At 38.5% G+C, this 22,559-nt stretch overlaps 1 protein-coding gene across 4 annotated transcripts in view; it reads left to right on the forward strand.

Moving 5' to 3' along the window:
* Window positions 1–22,559, forward strand: part of IQCG (IQ motif containing G) — a 53,626-nt gene that overhangs the window by 14,157 nt on the left and 16,910 nt on the right. For all 4 annotated transcript variants that reach the window (XM_059162974.1, XM_059162972.1, XM_059162975.1 and 1 more), the window contains exons 2-6: window positions 136–204; window positions 1,301–1,568; window positions 6,970–7,184; window positions 9,916–10,044; window positions 16,086–16,167. In XM_059162974.1, coding sequence (XP_059018957.1) covers window positions 197–204; window positions 1,301–1,568; window positions 6,970–7,184; window positions 9,916–10,044; window positions 16,086–16,167 — 702 coding nt within the window. In that variant the 5' untranslated portion in view covers window positions 136–196. The remainder of the gene's footprint in view (window positions 1–135; window positions 205–1,300; window positions 1,569–6,969; window positions 7,185–9,915; window positions 10,045–16,085; window positions 16,168–22,559) is intronic.

Genomic DNA, 22,559 nt, shown 5'->3' on the forward strand with positions numbered 1-22,559 from the left:
GCTCTAAGCAAAGAGAAGAGATCAGCTGCAGCTCTTATAATTCTTTAATTTTCTCTTATTAAAAGGGTATAGGAGTAATTTAATTGTCATTCAACACTCCCTTAAACTAATCTCAATGTTTTCTTCTCATTTTAGGTGACTGGGTTTTTTGTGAGATTGTAAATGTACCACGGAAGTTACAATTAATTTGAGAAGAATGGAAGAGTATGTTCAAAATTCCAATTTATTTTGTTACCTATTTCTTTATTAACTATTTATTTAAATTATGCCTTATCTTGAATTTATTTATCTATTGCTATGAACAAATTACCCCAAAGCTTAGTAACTTAAAATATCAACATTTATTATTTCACATAGTTTCTGTAGGTCAAGAATTTGGAAACAGCTTTGCTGGATAGTTCTAGCTTTTCAATCATAAGACTGAAGTTGGCCAGGGCTGCAATCATCTGAAAATTTGATGGGCTGGAAGATCATGTCCAACATGGTTCATTTACAGAGCTGGGGAGTTGATGCTGGCTGTGGGAAGAGGCCTTAGATCTGCACCCTCACAAACTTCTCCAAAGACCTGCTTAAGTGTCCCCATGGCAAGGCAGCCAACTACTTACAGACTGAGAGATAGGAGAGAGAGAGAGTAAGGGAGAAGCTGCAATGTCTTTTATCACCTAACCTTAGAACCCACAGTATCCTCCTGGTTACATAGGTTAGGTGGTCCTATTAGTGTGGGGGAGACTACAAAAGGGTATGGATACAAGAAGGTGAGAATCCTATGGACCCATTTTGGAGACTGGCTACTACATACTGTTTTTGTTTTTAATGTATTTATTTTTTTAAGTAAACTCTGTGCCCGATGTAGGGTTCGAACTCATAATCCCAAGATCAAGAGTCACATGCTACATTGACGGAGCCAGCCAGGCACTCCTGCCAAATTCTGCTCTTTATTAATCATGAGCCACTTATGATTAGCATTTAAAGATGTTGTAAAAAAAAAAAAAAAAAGTTGATTTGGCCCAAATTCAAATTGGTTAACCCATAGTATGGGTTACATAGAGTTATTAAACAGTTAGTGGCTTGCCTTTGGTTGGTCAGGATGTCAAAGGGAGATATTTAGCAGAACCACATGTAAACTCCTACTTTCATTCTTTATCTTGGTTATATGACAATATGGATGTCACAGAGGCCAATCTATATGCTGCCTATGCATTTGAGTTGAAGCAACTTTTAAACATTTGGTGACTGATTTACTTTTTTCTTTCTTTCATTCTTTCCTTTTTTTTTTTTTTTTTTTTTTTTTTTTTTAAAGAGGCCAACTAGAAGGCTCAAATCTTCCAGCAAAAGTCTGGCATTCTGAGGTGACAGTGTCAGTAATAGGCGAGCCACCCAGTGCTGTAGAAGAAGAAAAAGAAATAGCTGAAGAAACAGACAGAGAAGTCATCCCGGAAATCATAGAGCCACTCTCCATTCTAGATGTGCTGAGGATCTCTGCAGTTCTGGAAGATACCACAGACCAGCTCTCTATTCTAAACTATATCATGCCAGTTCAGTATGAAGGAAGACAAAGCATCAGCATGGTATATACACTCACCATTATATAACTTTTGCTTTCTTGCCTTTTTATTTCTCTATCACTTAGAGTACTTATGCTATCAAATTTAACATGGGACATAGCACCTTTATCTCAAATAAAAAGGACTATAATAATTACCTGAGATATGTACTCTGAACTGATGGAGTAAAATAACTATAGCTCAAGATACATTGCCAGTCAGAATATACTTTTCTTCCAGTATGTTGGCATTATTCAAAAAGGCCTATAATAAATCAATATAAATATAGTACATGTACTGAGAGTAGCTAGTTTACTGAATTGCCCCACCTGTCTTATATTTCTTAGCTGCTGAAAGCTAACTGAACCCTCTGGGGAAGAAATTCAGCTGGACCTTCTCAATGTTTCTTTATTCTTTTTTTTTTTTTTTTTAAGATTTTATTTATTTATTTGACAGAGATCACAAGTAGGCAGAGAGGCAGGCAGAGAGAGAAGGGAATCAGGCTCCCCGCTGAGCAGAGAGCCCAATGTGGGGCTCGATCCCAGGACCCTGAGATCATGACCTGAGCTAAAGGCAGAGGCTTAACCCACTGAGCCACCCAGGCGCCCCATGTTTCCTTATTCCAAAAATACTGTGGTACTGTTGAATATGTTACAACCTGTTTTTGTGAATAGCCAGCCGGGTCATTATGTCAGCCTTTCCATTTTCGGTGATGTTATGGACTCCTCCTCAAAATGCTATTTGAGTTATCAAAAAACTCAGCTTGGTAGTGAGCAAAACCTTTATAAATTTTTAACTCTTTTAAATTTTCTTTAAAGATTTGTGTATGTGTATTTATTTGAGAGAGAGAGTGCATATGAGCCATGGGAGAGGTAAAAGAAGAGGGAGAGAGAATCCTCAAGCAGATTCCCTGCTGAGCGCAGAGCCCTACACAGGCTTGATCCCAGGACCCTGAGATCATGACCTGAGCCAAAACCAAGAGTCCGTCCCTCAACTGATTGAACCACCCAGGCACCCCAAGCTCTTGTAAATTTTTAAAACTTAGGTTATAGATATAAAATGAAAAGAACTTATTATCTTTTTTTTTTTTTTTTGAGAGAGAGAGTGTGAGAGCAAGCAGGGGACAGAGGGGCAGGAGAGGGAGAGGGAGAATCCCAAGCAGGCTTCATTCCCAGCACAGAGCTGGACGTGGGGCTTGATCTCACAACGTTGAAATCATAACCAAGCTGAAATCAAGAATCGTATGCTTAACCGACTGAGCCACTCAGGCACCCCAGAAAAGAACTTATAAGTACAAATACCCATTTATTACATTCAGCAAAATTACATTATATACTTTGTACAGCATACATTGTTTTTGATTCTCTAACAAATGAAAGTTGCTATATAAACAACAGAGTAAATTGCTTCCCACATCTAACAGAAAAGAAGTTTATATTTATTGTAACTAGATAAATTTCCCTTTCATTGCTCCTTACCACTTTTAAATTGTTGTTGTTATATGTATAGTCTGGGTGTGAAGCTTTGCTTTTTTAATTTTTTGTAAAGCTTTTATTAAAGTTTAAAAATTAAAATTTTAAAAGGATACTAGATTTTGAGTCAGGTGGTCTTTGCAGTTTAGTTGTATACTATGTGCAATTCATTTCACTTTCTGGATTTTCATGTTCTTATTTGTAAAATGTGATGGAGCTTTTTGTGTTTTTTTTTTAAGATTTTATTTTTAAGTAACCTCATACCCAACATGGGACTTGAACTCACAACCCCAAGATCTAGAGTCGCATGCTCCACTGACTGTGCAAATCGGGGGTTCCTAAAGTATAATGGAATTTTAACTAAATGATCCATATCATCCCTTCCAGTGCTAACATCCTATGAGTTTTTGGGTAGTTTTAAAATGACATTAATGGGTATATCAAGAATTTTGTAACAAATTAATTTTTTTAAATCAATTTATGAAAGGTAAAGAGATTGGAAACCCAAGAACTAAGGCTTTCAGTGCATTTAAAACAAGAGTCTAATTCATACATTAATCTAGTAAACAAACAGTAAAGAAGAGTCTAGTGTTTCCTTCTATTTATTGTCTCCCTCAGTAGGAATCAAAAATAAAAAGATAGTTAACAAGATAAAGTTTTATGATACTTATCAATGATAGTTACTGAATCAGGCTAAAAAAGGGTAATTTGCCTTCAGAGAAACTCAGGAGAGGATGGAAAACCCAATTCTGCAATGATCACCACTTCAGTAAATTAAAGAACAAAAATTTTGCACTGTTTTATTCTGGTTTATGATAGTGATCTTAACCCACAAAATTTTCCACCTTAACAGAGGCCCTGCTTATGATTTCATAGTAGTGTATATAATAAAGACTTACATTCTTACCTTTTTTTTTTTTAAAGATTTTATTTATTTTATATAGAGAGATCACAAGTAGAGAGGTAGGCAGAGAGAGAGAGAGAGAGAGAGAGAGAGAGAGAAGCAGGCTCCCCGCTGAGCAAAGAGCCCGATTCGGGACTTGATCCCAGGACCCTGAGATCATGACCTGAGCCGAAGGCAGTGGCTTAACCCACTGAGCCACCCAGGCACCTTCCCCCCCCCCCTTTTTTTTTTTTTTTTACCCCCCATCCACTCTTATCTTGATTAATAGAAGCCTAACAGCCCTTTCCTCAATGTAATTTAGTTCCACAACCTTTTAAAATTGTGAGCCTTTTAAAATAACTTTTTGTTTTTTACTTCATAATACTAGTTCTAACTTACAAATTTTACAATGCCATTGCTCTGTAAGTACATAGGATATATATTTTAAATCCTTAGTAGGTATGTGGATGTTTTCTTTCTCCAAAGGCTTCATTCATATTGTTTAGCCTTAGAACAACCTTGGGATGAAAGGTTAGTTAGCTTTATGCCTCCTTTATAACTATTTTTATAGCTAAGGACATCTCCAAATAGATTTTCAATGGTAAATCATGGATTTGATGTAATGATGAAAAAAAATACTAATATACCAGATTCTACCAGAAGTGGGAGTAATTTGACCAAAATTTGAGAAGAGCTCCCATGAAGAGATACTGTTTCTCTTACCTTTTCCCTTAGGGTCTAATACCCTACCCTGTACATACTATATACTATACAAAAATATTTTTAGTGAGTGGACTAAAACATTTAGCTAGTTCTTTAAGTTCTCTCTTTAAAAAATTCATACTTATTTGTAGTAATCAGTAAATCAGGCTGCCTGACATAGTTGTCTCCTTTTCCAGATGCCCAAGTATAAAGGTAGAGGAAAAATAGAGAAATAGAAACAGCTTCCAAGGCCTTACACTTTTCCTTTCCTATCTAAGTAAAATCTGAAATAATAACCATCCTTAAGGTTTTCTTATGTCCAGGTAAATTTCAGCTTAACTGTTGAAATTCTACTTTTCTGTACTCTTTGTAGCCAGTCAAATTAATTTTAATTTAAAAGAGTACTTTAAAATATAATTCTTGGGGTGCTTGGGTGGCTCAGTGGGTTAAAGCCTCTGCCTTCGGCTCAGGTCATGATCCCAGGTTCCTGGGATCAAGCCCCACATCAGGCTCTCTGCTCAGCAGGGAGCCTGCTTCCTCCTCTCTCTCTGCCTGCCTCTCTGCCTACTTGTGATCTCTGTCTGTCAAATAAATGAATAAAATCTTTAAAAATAAAAATAAAAATAATTCTTAATTAAGGCAGCATTTTGTTTTGTTCTTGCCTACAGATGTTTTCCCCTGATCTGAATCTTTGCTTATTGTTGATGTAAAGAAAAATGCAGTTGAGTCTGTTTATTAACCTTTCATGGATTGTTTTTTTTAACATTTCTGGGCTAGTTGAAGTTTAGCTAAGGAAGATTGAGGCTTTATCAATATGCAGATAACCTTCCTTCTGTGCATCGGGTCAGCACAAGAATTTAACTAATCATAACAAGTGCAGAACTGACATAATTCTGTGTGCTTTTCTAAATGCTTTATGTATATTTATTTAATCCTCATAATAACTATGAGGGCAGGTATTCGTATCGCTGTTTTTTACCAATGGGAAAATGGAGGCATAGTGATATTAAATAGTTGTCTAAATCAATCTGGCTTAGTAAGAAATAAAGGCAGGATTCAAACAAGGAAGTTTGGTTTCAGAGTCTATAGGCATAATCACTATGTTATATGGCTTCTCAATACCTAAAGCTTTTAGCAACAGATTAAATAGGAATCATCAATTAAAAGACATGTGCTGTTTCCTCAGGTTGATGTCTACCCCTTAATGTTCAAGTTTGGTTCTGCAATGAATTATTTTAGCCTTTTCCCACATGACCTTTGAAAACTATAGTGCACCACTAATGTTACCAGTTTATGCTCTTTGGTATGATATTCTTTTCGTTCTATTTCATATTCATGTGTTCAATGAACACTCAAGTTTTCTATACCCTAGGCATTGTTCTAGGCAATGAGACTATTAAGATGGCTGCATTTCTTTTTTTTTTTTTTTTTTTTTGAAGATTTTATTTATTTATTTGACAGAGGGAAAGATCACAAGTAGGCAGAGAGGCAAGCAGAGAAAGAGGGGAAGCAGGCTCCCTGCTGAGCAGAGAGCCTGATGCGAGGCTCGATCCCAGGACCTAAGATCATGACCTGAGCTGAAGGCAGCGGCTTAACCCACTGAGCCACTTAGGCGCCCCTCTTTTTTTTTTTTTTTTAAGATTTTATTTATTTGACAGAGAGAGATCACAAGTAGACAGAGAGGCAGGCAGAGAGAGAGGGAAGCAGGCTGCCTGCTGAGCAGAGAGCCCGATGTGGGGCTCGATTCCAGGACCCTGAGATCATGACCTGAGCTGAAGGCAGCGGCTTAATCCACTGAGCCACCCAGGCGCCCTCTTTTTTTTTTTTTTTTTTTTTTTAAAGACTTTATTTATTTGTCAGAGAGAATGAGCACAGGCAGAGGCAGAGCAAGGTGCCCGATAGGGGCTCGATCCCAGGACTCTGGGATCATGACCTGAACCAAAGGCAGCCGCTTAACCAACTGAGCCACCCAGGCATCCCAAGATGGCTGTATTTCTTATGCCATCTTGTTCCAAAAAGAATTTGAGGTGAACCAAGATCTCTAAGACACTGCCCCTCCCCTCACAGGGAGACATAAATACAAATAATTACAACATGGTAAATATCTGCTCGTGAGACATTTCACAAAGAACTTTACCTTTGATCTTAGTCTTAAAGTTTACCAAGTGGTAAGTTGAGGAAAGACAGGCAAAAGGAATGTTGTCTCAAGGCAGGAAGGCACAAAATAGCAGGACGTGATCTGGGTTGCTGAAGAAAAGGGTAATTTTCTTGTGTTTTGAGTACAAGTGGCAGAAGGTGAGGTTGAAAAATGTAGGCAGAAGCCCTTATTTTTAAAATCTGTCTTACACAGAACATCATTTCTTTCTAGAAGAAAAACAAGAGCTTAGAAAAACTTCCAGAGGCTTCAAGACCCTTAAAAATAACCAGTCCATTCTTACCTAAAGAAGAAACCAAGTTGCCAGAAATCCAAAAAGGAAGCCAGTTTACCAACGAGTTTAACAAAATGCAAGATCTTGTCTTCAAAACACCTACAAGACAGACCATAATGTCTGTGGAGATACTGAAGAAAATTCAGATTGATAGGTAAAGAACGCATGCATATTTGGAAATGTAATAGTATATTTATGATGGATGAAAAATGGGTGCAGGGGTGGCTGACTGCTGTCTTCTCTTAGGGATTGGTAATTAGATGCAAAGGTACTGCTGATAACAGGATTAGCTAAAGACTGCCTGGAGGGAGTCTGGTACAGGTATGGTGGCTTTATGATCATAGGCAAGTTGTTGAGACTTTGCGTCCAGTTTTTAAAAGTGAAAATAATTATAGCAACTTTGCAACATCAGTGTGAGGATTAGAAATAAGGCTGCAGCCAAGTGCCTAGCACAAATAAAAGTAGCTGTTATGATGGCTTATCCACGAGTAAGAGATGCCATTCAAGTAGCCCACTTTTTTTTTTTAAGATTTTATTTTATTTTTATTTCTGTTTAAGATTTTATTTATTTATTTGACAGAGATTACAAGTAGGCAGAGAGGTAGGCAGAGCCAGAGAGAGGGAAGCAGGCTCCCTGCTGAGCAGAGAGCCCTATGCAGGGCTCGATCCCAGGACCCTGGGATCATGACCTGAGCCAAAGGCAGAGGCTTTAACCTACTGAGCCACCCAGGTGCCCCTAAGTAGCCCACTTTTAAGCTGAGTTTTAATCCTGAGAATTTCTTAAAGGCAGTCTCAGTTTCCACTGTCTCATTAATCAGTTTTTTATCAGGCTTGCTGACAAGGAAGTCTGTTAAGTTTAAAAGAGGATGTAACATTATGCTAAGAATTGTTAGTAAATGAATGTTTATAGTAATGACCCAGGGCCACTAGCCATATCCAGCCTGTAGTCTGTTTTTAAAAATAAATTTTATTTGAATACAGCATTGCCTGTTTACATATTTCTTGCTGCTTTCGTGAGTAGCAAAGCTGAGTAGTTGCAAGAGAGAATTTATGGCCTGCAAAGCCAAAAATATTTACAGTTTCCCCCTTTATAGGAAAAGTTTGCCAACTCCTGCATCAGAGGGCTAATGTTTCTTGTGAAATCAGTCCGGCTCAGATTTGCATACATGACAGAAAGGTGTCCTGCTTATAAATACCAATCTAGTTAATGTCCTTTTTCTTTGTAGGATGGCTCATATCTTTTCAATTTTTTTTTTTTACTTCAGTGTACTTAACTTTTTTCTTTTTTTTTCTTTTTTATAAAAGATTTTATTTATTTATTTGACAGACAGAGATCACAAGTAGGCAGAGAGGCAAGCAGAGAGAGAGAGGGGGGAGGAAGCACGCTCCCCGATGAGCAGAGAGCCCGATGTGGGGCTCGATCCCAGGACCCTGGGATCATGACCCGAGCCGAAGGAAGAGGCTTTAACCCACTGAGCCACCCAGGTGCCCCCTTAACTTTTTTCTGAATATAGTTATTGAATCTTTCTGTTTGAACTATTGTTAGTAAATTATTATGTATAATAGTGAGTGTAATTCTTTCTGACTCTATATGAAAACATTAAATAGCAGTTTTTAAAATTCTGTACCCACTAGAGTATTATAAAAAGTAATGGAGCTACCTGGGTGGCTCAGTTGGTTAAGCGTCTGCCTTTGGCTCTGGTCATGATCCCAAGGTCCTGGGATGGACCCCTGAGTTGGGCTCCCAGCTCAGTGGAGAGGCTGCTTCTCCCTCTCCCTGCGACTCTCCCTGCTTGTGCTCTCTTGCTCTGTCCCTCAAATAAATAAATAAAAACCTTTAAAAAAATAAAAGAAAATGAAAAGTAACGGACTATGAGTCAGGACACCTGAATTATAGTTCTACCTTTTCTCAAATTATTTATGTGACCTTGGGCAAGTCATTTAACCTTCCTGAGACTGAGTTTACTCATCTCTAAAATGTGTGTGTTTTATTAGCTCTTTTTTTTTTTTTTTTTAAGATTTTATTTATTTATGGGAGAGAGAGAAAGAGGGGAGGGGCAGAGAAAGAAGCAAACTGCCTGCTGAGCAGGGAGCCTGACACAGGGCTTGATCCCAGGACCCTTTGATCATGACCTGAGCCAAAGGCAGGCACTTCACCGACTGAGCCACCCAGATGCCCATATTAACTCTTTAAATTAAAAAAAAAAATGATTTAAATTTTGCAAAGTTACAAAATATTTTTAAAATGCAGAAAAATATAAAGAATGAAATAATGAATACTTAGATACATAAACACCAAATCTTAACATTTTACCATAATTACTTTAGAGGTTTTTTGGTTTTGTTTTTAAGTAAAATATTTAAGATACAATTGGAGCATCTTCAATTTTATCTTCCCTCAAAGACAAACTCTCTTCTGAATTTGGTGTTTATTATTCTCTTACGTTCTCTTGTGACGCTTTTATTAGGTATGTATGGGTCTTATTTAAAAATACAGTTTTATATGTTTTTAAATATTATATACATAATATCATACTATATATCCAGGGTTTGTTAGTCCTTGGTATGTAAGGTTAAGGAAGTTCTCTTTTATTTTTAGTTTGCTAGGAGTTTTTGTTGTTTATTTTCAAATGAGTGGACATTGAATTTTGCCAAATGTCTTTTCTGCATCTATTGGGATGGCCACATGTTTTTTCTCCTTTGCTTTTGTTTATGTGTTGCATACTATTAGACTTTCTAATGCTAAACTATTCTTGCATTCCAGGAGCAATTCCAGCTTAGTCATGGTTTTTCATCCAGGGTCTTAACCTGTGTGACTTCTGTAGCCCTTTGTAAATGTAAGAAAATATACCTTATTAACTCATCCTTTTTGTGTCTCCTTACAGGCAATTTCTCAGCGATATAATTACAGATACCAGGCAGGAGTTGGAAGAGTCAGGCACTTTCACTAGTCTCAAGAAAGCCCTGGGCAAAGAGAGGGAAAACAAAATGCATTTCTATGATGTCATTGCCAGGTCTGAGTAATATTAGGTTTATTTGTTGTGTTGTATTTTTTTCTATAGATTTTTATTTATTTGAGAGGGAAAGTGAGCATGAGTTTGAGAGAGAGAGAATGAGAGAGCAAGCGAGCAAGAAAGAGAGCACGCACAAGTTGGGGGTGGGGCAGAGGGAGAAACAGATTCCTCCTTAGGCAGGGAGCCCAATGTGGGGTTCACTATCAGGACTCCAGGATTATGACCTTAGCTGAAGGCAGACCCAGGTGCCCCTGCTGTGTTGTATTTTAAAGTGCCATAAAACTTTTACCAGAAGTTCTTGATTTCTAAAGCAAATCAAATTTGTGCCTTCCAGGGAAGATAAATAGAACTCAGAAATTTAGGTGCTAATCCTAGTTCTGCTGGGACAATAATTCAGATTTCTGGGCTCCAGTTATGTGTATCTACAGTATGTCAAGAATAGTCTTCCTACTGTACAGTAACCTTTTTTTTTTAATGTTAATTCCAGTTACTTAACATACAGTGTAATATTAGTTTCAGGTGTACAATACGGTGATTCAGTACTTCTGTACAATACCCAGTGCTCATTATGACAATTGCACTCCTTATTCCCCATCATCTATTTAACCCATACCCACCCTCTGATTACCATCCGTTTGTTCTCTGTAGTTAAGAGTCTGTGTCCTAGTTTATCTCTCTTTTTTCTTTGCTTGCTTGTTTTATTAAATTCCACATATGAATGAAATCCTATGGTATCTGTCTTTCTCTGACTGATTTATTTTGCGTATTAGTTTGATACTCTCTAGCTCCATCCATGTTATTGCAAATGGCAAGATTTCATTCTTTTTTATGGCTGAATAATAGTCCATTGTATATATACCACATCTTCTAACCCCATTCTTCAATCAGTGTTCACTTGGGCTGCTTCAATATCTTGACTATTGTAAATAATGCTGCTATAAACAGCAGGTGGATGTATCCCTCTGAATTAGTGTTTTGTGTTCTTTGGGTAAAAACCTAGTAGTGCAATTACTTGATCATACAGTAGTTCTATTTTTAACTTTTTGAGGAAACTCGATACTGTTTTCTGTGGCTGCATCAGTTTGCATTCCCCCCAAGAGTGCAAGTGGTTCCTTTTTTTTTCTCCACATCCTCAACCAACACCTATTGTTTCTTGTGTTGTTGATTTTAGCCATACTGACAGGTGTGAAATGATACCTCATTATAGTTTTGAATTTCATTTCACTGATGGTAAGTAATGATGAAATTTGATGAACATCTTTTCAAGTGTCTGTTGGCCGGGACGCCTGGGTGGCTCAGTTGGTCAAGTGTCTGTTGGCCATCTGTATGTCTTTGGAGAAATGCCTGTTCATGTCTTCTGCTCATTTTTAGAAAAATATTTATTTTTAAATATTTTATATTTATATATAATATAATATTATAACAACATTATTTATAATGATATATAATATGTATTTTGTATATAATAATAATGTTATATTAAATATATAAATATTTTAAATAAATATCCGAGGACCCTGGGATCAGGACCTGAGCTGAAGGCAGACGCTTAACAGACTGAGCCACCCAGGCGTTCCTCTTCTGCCCATTTTTTAACTGGATTATTTTTTTGGGTGTTGAGTTTTGTAAGTTCTTTGTTATAGGTATCAACCTTTTATCAGGTCATTTGCCAATATCTTCTCCCATTCTATAGATTGCCTTTTAGTTTTCTAGATTGTTTCCATCACCGTGAAGATTTTTTTTTAATGCAGTCCCAATAGTTCATTTTTGCTTTTGTTTCCCTTGCCTCAGGAGACCTATCTAGAAAAAGGTGCCATATCAGTGTCAATGTCAGAGAAGTTACTGCCTATGCTTTCTTCTAGGATTTGTATGGTTTTAGGCCTTACATTTAGGTCTTTAATCCATTTTGAATTTATTTTTGTAGATGATATAAGAAAGTGATCCAGTTTCTTCCTTTTGCATGTTGCTGTCCAGTTTTCCCAGCATCTGTTAAAGAAATTATGTTTTTCCCATTGGGTATTTTTTCATGCTTTGTCAAAGACTGACTGTATATTTATGGATTTATTTCTGAGTTTTTTATTCTGTGACATTGATCTTTCTGTCTGTTTTTGTGCCACAACCATCCTATTTTGATTATGACAGATTGTCATGTAGTTGGAATCATATAGTACATAGCTTTCCTGGATTAGCTTCTTTCACTTAGTATTATGCGTTTAAGTTGCTTCCATGTCTTTTCATGCTTGACAGTTCATTTCTTTGTTAGCACAGAATAATACTTTATTGTCTGGATAAACCACAGTTTATCTATTCACATATTGTAGGACCACTTGGTTGTTTTCAAGTTTTGGCAATTGTTGAATAAAACTACTTTAAACATCTATGTACAGGTTTGTTTGTTTTTTTAAAGACTTTGTTAGAGAGAGAGAAAGAGAGTGGGGAGGAGAGGGGCAGAAGGAGAGAGAGAGAGAGAGAAACTCAAGCAGACTCCATCCTGACTATGGAGCGTAATGCGTGGCTAAATCTCATGACTCTGTGATCAGACCTGAGCCCAAACCAAGAGTCAGACACTTTAGCCGCCTTCAGCATGCCACCCAGGCACCCCTCTATGTACAGGTTTTTGTGTGGATGTAAATTTTTAACTTATTTGAGGAAATACCAAGGAGCGTAATTGCCAAATTGTTATGGTAAGAGTATGTTTAGTTTTGTAAGAAGTTGCCAAACCAATTTTGCATTCCTGCCAACGATGAACGAGAGTTCCTGTTGCTCCACATTTTTGGCAGTATTTGGTGGTGTCAGTCTTTGGGATTTCTGCCGTTCTATTCAGTGTATCGTGGTCTCATTGCTGTTTTATTTTGTCTTTATTATTTATTTATTTATTTTTAAAAAGATTTTATTTATTTATTTATTTGACAGAGAGAAATTACAAGTAGATGGAGAGGCAGGCAGAGAGAGACAGAGGGAAGCAGGCTCCCCGCTGAGCAGAGAGCCCGATGCAGGACTCGATCCCAGCACCCTGAGATCATGACCTGAGCCGAAGGCAGCGGCTCAACCCACTGAGTCACCCAGGGGCCCCTGTTTTTATTTATTTATTTATTTATTATTATTTTTATTTTTTTAAAGATTTTATTTTTTTATTTGACAGAGAGAGATTACAAGTAGGCAGAGAGGCAGGCAGAGAGAGAGAGGAGGAAGCAGGCTCCCTGTGGAGCAGAGAGCCCGATGCGGGACTCCATCCCAGGACCCTGAGATCATGACCTGAGCCGAAGGCAGTGGCTTAACCCACTGAGCCACCCAGGCGCCCCGCCCCTGTTTTTATTTTTAAAGCTTTTGTTCATTTATTTGACAGAGAGAGAGAGTGAGACAGGGGACACAGCAGGGGGAGAGGAAGAGCGAGAAGCAGGCTTCCCGCTGAGCAGGGAGCCAGACATGGGGCTTGATCCCAGAACCCTGGGATCACGACCTGAGCTGAAGGCAGACACTTAACGACTGAGCCATCCAGGAACCCCTATTTTTTTTTTTTTAAGCTTTTATTTATTTGCCAGACAGAGAACACAAGCAGGGGGAGAAGCAGGCTTCCTGCTGAGCAAGGAACCGAATCATGAGCTGAGTGGAAGGTAGACACTTAACCAACTGAGCTGCCCAGCTGTGCCTTCATTGCTGTTTTAATTGGGCATTGCTTTTGAATGGGAATAAAAAGTGATCTGACTGGCCTTTATCTCTTAATGTGCTGAAATTTCCATTCATTGTGATGATGAATCAAAGTGTAGTCGGATCCAGAGAGATGAGACATCTTTTGATTTGGCATATCTAAAAATGATAGGAAAAGACAGTTCACTAAAGGGGACATATGATGGGCCAATAAACATATAAGAAATGTTTGCCTTCAAATCAATAGTACATGGGGCACCTAGGTGGCTCGGCTGGTTAAGTGTCTGCCTTTGGCTCAAGTCATGATCAGCCACCTTGGGTGGGCTCCTTGCTCAGCAGGGAAACTGCTTCTCCCTCTGTTTGTGCTTTCTCTCTCTCTCTGACAAATAAATAAATAAAATCTTTTAAAAAAAGTATACCATTTTTCATTTCTCACACTGGCCAGTTTTCTTCTTTATGGCAAACAACACCAGTGGGAATAATAGTTTTAGATGTAATCTAGTGGGTTTTTTCCATGCCCCTAGTATAGTTAGAGCATCATTTTTGGTTAAATTAATACTTAGTATTTTGATTATTACTATGTGTGAATAGTTCACAGATGAGATATACAGTATATAATTATTAAATTTCCTTTCTTGAACAGCTTTTTTTCTTCCTAGAGTTAGATCTTGCCAATTTTTTGTTTGTCTGTTCTGACACTTCTGTTCCAAATCCAGCACCCAGCTCTTCACCAGAGCCCTAGAACTCCTTAAGGATAGTCATACATATTAAGCCTTTTCCCCTTCCTTCCTTCCTTCCTCTTCCTCCCCTTCCTCCCTTTCCTTCCCTCCCTTCCTTCCTCTTTCTTTCTTTCTTTTCTTTCCTTTTGGGACTTTGTTCTGTTCTTTTTCACTTATTTATGTAACTGAATTGACCCTAGGGTTCTGAATTTATTATGAAATAAATATTTTACATCTTTCTTATCTATTTCTTGATAATCTATAGATGGGAATTACATCATCTATAGTTTGGCAAGACAATCTCAATCTCAAGATTCTAGTTAAGTATATGCTTACTAAACATTCCTGAATGGGAGTACTTATCTAGGTGCTACTTAGTGGTAAGGTGTTTTGGTTGTTGCTATAGACAGAATGTTCTGTGTACCCCACTCCACCTCCAATTTATATGTTGAAATCCTAACCCTCAATGTGATGGTATTAGAAGGTGGGACCTTTAAGAAGTGATGAGGTCATGAAGGTGGAGGCCTCAGGAATGAGATTAATGCCCATATAAAAGATAACCCATTCCATCATGTAAAGATGCAAGTGAAAATGACCATCTGTGAGCCAGGAAGCATTTTCTTAACCAGACACTGAATCTGATGGCACCCAAATCTTGGTCACAGCTTCCAAACTGTGAGAAATGAATTCTGTTACTTATATACTACCCAATCTGATATTTTTGTAATGGCAGCCTAAGCTAAGATAGTTTTTATTTTGTTTTGTTTATTCTTTTTATTTTTTCTTTAAAGGTTTTATTTATTTATTTGACAGAGATCACAAGCAGGCAGAGAGGCAGGAGGAGAGAGAGGAAAGGAACAGGCTCCCCACTGAGCAGAGAGCCCGATGTGGGGCTCAATCCCAGAACCTCGGGATCACGATCTGAGCCGAAGGCAGAGGCTATAACCCACTGAGCCACCCAGGCGCCCCTTGTTTTGTTTATTATTACATTATTTAATTTATTACATGGCTTCATTATTTTGTTTTTCTTTAAAACTAGATAATGGCATTACTAGAGGTAAGCAGAATTCTGTTTCTGAGTACAAACAGAAACCTAAAGTAGTTACGTTCTCCTTCAGAGAGCACTGAATTTGAATCCTGCCCTGCCATTTACTGCTTGTGTGCCCATGGCAAGTGTGTTAAGTCATGTGTTCTGAGAGCCGCCAAGATGAGATTATTCATGCAAAGATTTTTATCAGGGGAAATACCCATGTGAGAGAAAAGGTGGAGGGAACCTTCGGACTCAATGCTGACCCGACCCCAAGTGGGAGAGAGAAGGTTAGGTGGAAGAGAATGTCCTGCCCTTCCTTTCCCCACTCCTGTTCTCCTCTTCGCTTCTTCTCAGCAGCAGCTTTTTGAGATACAACCCATACACCAAAATCTCCCTTCTGGTTTACTAAAACAAATTGCAGTGATCTGTAAGGTATGACTAAAAGTGTGTTCCATGAACCAGCACCACTGGCAACATCTGAGAACTTGTTAGAAATGTGAATTCCAGGGCCTGGTCCTAGACCTACCGAATCAGAATCTCTGGGGGTAGAGCCCAGGAATCTGTTTTTTAACATTGGGGGTGAGCCTCGTGCACCTGGAGTTTGAGAAACACCCCTCTAAACAAATCATTCTCACTTCTTCTAGGGAGGAAAAAGGAAAAAAGCAGATAAGATCTCTTCAAAAACAGCTACTTAATGTTAAAAGAGAACGGCAAGCTGAAGTGCAGGTAAGAATCACCCATCCAACACCGGAAGTTACTGAGCCAAAACGGCCATGTAAGAAGCCATCTTTCTTTTTTTTTATTATTTTTTTATTTTTTATAAACATATATTTTTATCCCCAGGGGTATAGGTCTGTGAATCACCAGGTTTACACACTTCACAGCACTCACCAAAGCACATACCCTCCCCAATGTCCATAATCCCACCCCCTTCTCCCAAACCCCCTCCTCCCAGCAACCCTCAGTTTGTTTTGTGAGATTAAGAGTCACTTATGGTTTGTCTCCCTCCCAATCCCATCTTGTTTCATTTATTCTTCTCCTACCCACTTAAGCCCCCATGTTGCATCACCACTTCCTCATATCAGGGAGATCATATGATAGTTGTCTTTCTCTGCTTGACTTATTTCGCTAAGCATGATACGCTCTAGTTCCAGCCATGTTGTCGCAAATGGCAATATCAAAAGCTTTTGCACAGCAAAGGAAACAGTTAACAAAATGAAAAGACAACTGACAGAATGGGAGAAGATATTTGCAAAGGACATATCAGATAAAGGACTAGTGTCCAGAATCTATAAAGAACTTAGCAAACTCAACACCCAAAGAACAAATAATCCAATCAAGAAATGGGCAGAGGACATGAACAGACATTTCTGCAAAGAAGACATCCAGATGGCCAACAGACACATGAAAAAGTGCTCCATATCACTCGGCATCAGGGAAATACAAATCAAAACCACAATGAGATATCACCTCATACCAGTCAGAATGGCTAAAATCAACAAGTCAGGAAATAACAGATGCTGGCGAGGATGCGGAGAAAGGGGAACCCTCCTACACTGTTGGTGGGAATGCAAGCTGGTGCAGCCACTCTGGAAAACAGCATGGAGGTTCCTCAAAATGTTGAAAATAGAACTGCCCTATGACCCAGCAATTGCACTGTTGGGTATTTACTCTAAAGATACAAACGTAGTGATCCAAAGGGGCACGTGCACCCGAATGTTTATAGCAGCAATGTCCACAATAGCCAAACTATGGAAAGAACCTAGATGTCCATCAACAGATGAATGGATCAAGAAGATGTGGTATATATACACAGTGGAATACTATGCAGCCATCAAAAGAAAAGAAGCCATCTTTCTTAAGCAAAGAAAAACTACAAATGAGAAATGGTTGTTTCTCCTGGGATGCCTTTACTAAACAGAGTAATGTACAAAGAGAGTAACTAGAGAGCTGTCTGGGATATGTAAGTAAGTCCCCAGTAGAACTCGGGGAGACCACAGCACTCGGGAATGCTCAGTTTGTTCTTATTCCTCCCACCGCACTCAAGCATACCACTGACCCCTTCCTACAGGAGACCTTATCTCAGGCGGTCTCCTGTATTCCAGCATCCCAGATGCGAGACTAGTCCCAGATGGGACATTAAGCACATTAGAAACCTCCTTATACATGATGGTTAGGTTTGATAATGTCATCTGTATTATATTTCAAGTACAGAGTGGATTTGATGGGCTTTTATGGTCATTAGGACCTAATCTGTTATTTCATTTACCTCTATAAGAAAATGCATCCCAAGTTTTAAGCAGTAACTTTAGAAAACAATGCTTGGTATACACAGTTAGAAATTCTACTAGGATTTCTAATACAGTTAGCAGTTTAGAAAGTTATAAAATAACTTAATGTCAGCTTTTGCCTAGCTATTTGGACAAGTTTATGCTTCAGATCAGGGAGTCTTCATTATTTCTTATATAGAAGTTAGAAGACTTTTTTTTTTTAACTCTTTTTTTTTTAAGATTTTATTTATTTATTTGACAGACAGAGATCACAAGTAGGCCGAGAGGCAGGCAGAGAGAGTAAGAGGGAAGCAGGCTCCCCGCCAAGCAGAGAGCCCGATGCAGGACTCGATCCCAGGACCCTGAGATCATGACCTGAGCTAAAGGCAGCGGCTTAACCCACTGAGCCACCCAGGCACCCCAGAAGTTAGAAGACTTTTTTAAAAAAAGATTTTATTAAGACGGAGAGAGCATGAACAGGGAGAGTGGCAGAGGGAGACTTCCGCTGAGCAGAGAGCAAAATGCAGGTCTTGACTCAAGACCCTGGGATCATGACCTAAGCCAAAGGCAGGCACTTAACCAACTGAGCCACCCAGGTGCCCCAGCCAGTATGTTTTCAGATAGTTTTAAAGTTCCATTTTGTTGCACTCTTCCTACTAGAATTCCAATGATCCCTATTTAGACTTTTTGATAGTGACCTTTAGGTCTCTCTGTTTCTTAAAAAAAATTTTCTCTTTGTTCATGTGATTGAATAATCTGTTTGTCTGTCTCCAATTTCACTGACTTTCCATCATCTCCATTCTACTATTAAGCCCCTCTAGTACTTTTTTTGTTTTAAAATTTAGAAAATTAGTTTTAGAATTTCCATTTAGTTCTTTTTTTATAGTTCTATTTTTCTGCTGAGGTTTCTTGTTTTTTATTTATTATGAGCATATTGCTCTTTATTGAGCTTTGTTTAAAATTCTTATCTATTGGGATGCCTGATTGGCTCAGTTGGTAGAGCCTACCAACAGGGTTGTGAGTTTAAGCCCCATGTTGGGTATAGGTATTACTTAAAAAGAAAATCTTAAAAAAAAATCCTTGTCTGCTAGTTCCAACCTTTGGCATCTTAAGGTTAATCTCCCTTGAGAATGGTTCATAGTTCTCTTTTTCTTCAATATGGAGTCATTTTGGAATGTGTCCTGGACAGTGTGAATATTATGTTGTAGAGGCTCTGCATTCTGTTCTATCTCCCAAAGTGTACTGACATTTTTGTTTTAGTGGTCAGTTAACTCCATTAAATTAAAACTAAAAACTCTCACCGACATTGGGCAGTAGCTCACTTCAGTTCATTTCCTTTTCTCCTTGGCAGGGCTGCCTATGTTCTTCCTGGCACCATTGTGCCTCAGGAGTGAGCCAAAGATATGCACAGAATTTATACAACAAATGTGAAGCTTTTTCTCTCCTTTTCAGCATTATTGAAAACTATTTGGCTCTAGTTGTCCAAAAATCTGTTTTCTGGTTCTTCAGTCTGAAAAGACTGCGATGAGGGTTCTCACTGCTTTACACAATCCACTGCTACCCTCCACTCTGTAGTGCTGACTATGGTCTAATCAAGGTCATGGAAAGTTGGAAACTCAGCACATGCTGTACCTCTCTTACAAGTGTCTCCTTCCAGATTCTGCCTGATTTTGTACACTCCAGTGTTTTTATGTGATTGCCTTTTGTATTGAGCCCAGAGTTTATAGTTACTAGCTGTGTGAAGGTCATACTGGCAGGAACTTATTGGCAATAGTGAAAGTTAAACTTCTAAATATTCAGTTAGGAGACAGAACTTGGGATTTATAAGGAACTAGAAGAAGGCCAGTTTATAGCTGCTGAAGTTTGAAGAGAAACGGAGAGGATAACATAGATGAACTTAGAATAGGAGAAGGCAACAAATTATGGAGGGCCTTGTAAGCCATGCTTCTCTGGGGAAACACCATCAATGGGTGTCCTGTACATGGGGGAGGCTCGTCATGTAAGACATCTGCCTTGTCCCTGGGGGTCAGGGTTTGGACCATGTTGAAGTTCTAGGTCTGTAATCTTTGTTGTTGTGTTTCTTAGGGCTATATCTAATCTGCTCCAGACCTGTGGCTTTAGGTTGACCAGGAGTTTCTTTAAGCAATTACCCTTACCTCATCCTGCTGCCTCTAGAACATACCATAAACCTTTCCAGTGCTGGAGCTGCCACTAAGGTATTTAGCATTGAGGAGATATTCTCAAAACAAAATGCCTCGGAGGATTTATTTTTCTCCTGGGCCTAGGGTTTCTCATTTCCCTTAAATTTATATATTTATGTAAATATATAAAAATATACAATTATATATAATTTATAACATATATTATATAGTATTTATTTACAATTATATATAAATACATATATGTACATACATATATTACATATATATACACATTCCTTCAAGGAGATTATATATATATCAGTGCTTGGGATACACTGTAGGCAGTTAGAAATTAGTTCTATTAGGATTTCTAACACACTTAGCAGTTTACAAAGTTATATATATACATATATATATATGTACATATACAATTATAATTGCTTATATATGTACACATATATACACACATATATATACCACACACGTGTATATATATATATAACTTTGTAAACTTGTAAACTATATATAACTTTGTAAACTGCTAAGTGTGTTAGAAATCCTAATAGAACTAATTTCTAACTGCCTACAGTGTATCCCAAGCACTGATATATATATAATCTCCTTGAAGGAGATATATATATCTTCAAGGAGATGGTTGGCTGATAAAGAAGAGTCCTTCACTTACTTCATCTTTGCCCTGATTATTGAGGTTAAATGAGGTAACAGTGAAGGATATGAACCCATTCCAACTCATTTTGACTGGTTACAGAAGGGGCCAAAGGGCACAAAGCTGGATGCCCTGTAACCCTAAAGTTTCTTGGATCCAGATTCACATGAATGTCTAGACTGGGTGGCCCTATGCCAATGGTAGCACCACTAATTCCTCAGCTTTTGGTTCTTTATTCAGCAATCACATTGCCATCCATGGTCACTGACTATACTTTGGAAAGCTCAGTGCTATGCAGAAGCTTTGCATAAATTTTTTTTTTTTTTTAAGATTTATTTATTTGAGAGAGAGAGTACGTGCTCTTGGGATGAGGGCAGGGGCAGAGGGAGAGAGAGAGAATCTCAAGCAGACTCTCTGCTGAGTGCAGAGCCTCAGCACTCAGGGGCTCAATCTCACGACCCTGAGATCATGACCTGAGCTGAAATCAAGAGTCAGACACTTAACCAACTGAGCCACCCAGGCGCCCCTGCTTCTTATTTTAAAACAGGCCTGAACTACTCCATCCTCCAAACCATACTTTGGTTTTTCTCTGGCCACACTATTACTAACTTTTGCATGTTACCCAGTTCTTTTCTTCACTTAGCCTCTCAGCTTTTTGTACTCTCTTTGATGACACTGATTTCCTTTTTGGGGGGACTGGATATAGAGTTGAGTACCTAAGACAACAGGTTGAGCTGACTCTGATGAACTTTAGGCTCCAAAATGGGTTAAGGAAGTAGATGAAGATATAGAAGGCACGTTTGCTAATTTGCAAGCAACTCAAAGCCAGTATATGATAAGCAATAGATATCAGAATTCAAAAGCCTTTTATTAGAGCCTGAACTGACTCCAAGAGGAGGCAAAAGTGAAATGAAAGGTCTCATTTTGTTTAGAAGACTCCTGTAAATTGAGAATTGTGAAGACCTAACTTGTCTTCAATAGTTTCATTAGAGGCTTAGCCAGGTTTTAACAGGAATCCCTGAGATTAGGGTCTTATCACTTTTGTGGTAGTAACAGCATTTTTTTTTTAAGATTTTATTTATTTACCTAATAGATCACAAGTAGGCAGAGAGGCAGGCAGAGAGAGAGGTAGAGGGAAGCAGGCTCCCTGCTGAGCAGAGAGCCCGATGCAGGGCTCTACCCCTGGACCCTGAGATCATGACTTGAGCCAAAGGCAGAGGCTTAAACTACTGAGCCACCCAGGCGCCCAGTAGCAGCATTTTTAAAAGCTGTCTGCCTTCCCATCATCTGTAGACTTCGCAGAGTCTCCCTTTTATAGTGCTGCTTCTACTGGATTGTCCTCAGAAGCCTGACAATCATGATCAGTCTTGTGAAAAACATCTGAAGGACTTCCTCTTTGTTTTGATTACTGCATTTTGTGGCACTCTATTGTGTTTATACAACGGAAAAAAATACTTCCTTGTCCTCTGTTGTAGTTAGACATGTATAATATTGTGTATAGTATAAGGCATTACATTTAAAAGAGTTTACTCAGCGGAGATCCGTCAAGACAGTAAGGTGTATGGAAACTTTATCACAAAAGGGAAGAGGAAATTGGTACAATTGGAAAGGAAATTGTTCAAATGGAAATGAAGGAATGGGTGGAATTGGAGCCTGAAACTTTAGAAATCTGGATCTGTTTCATCTGCACCTTAGAATGGGGGACTGTGGGGTGCCTAGGTGGCTCAGTGGGTTAAGCTGTTGCCTTCGGCTCAGGTCATGATCTCGGGGTCCTGGGATCAAGTCCCGCATCGGGCTCTCTGCTCAGCGGGGAGCCTGCTTCCTCCTCTCTCTCTCCCTGCCTGCCTCTCTGCCTACTTGTGATCTCTCTCTGTCAAATAAATAAATAAAATCTTAAAAAAAAAAAAAGAATGGGGGACTGTGTAGCTCAGATTTTATTCAGAGAGTATTCTAGAAGCTGCCATTGTTAGTCATAGACAACTACAGATGTTAACTTAATACAGAACTGTATTTTTTCTGTGGCTTTTGCCACTTAAATAG

Source organism: Mustela lutreola, chromosome 2 (assembly GCF_030435805.1).
Source record: "Mustela lutreola isolate mMusLut2 chromosome 2, mMusLut2.pri, whole genome shotgun sequence".
Taxonomy (NCBI): domain Eukaryota; kingdom Metazoa; phylum Chordata; class Mammalia; order Carnivora; family Mustelidae; genus Mustela; species Mustela lutreola.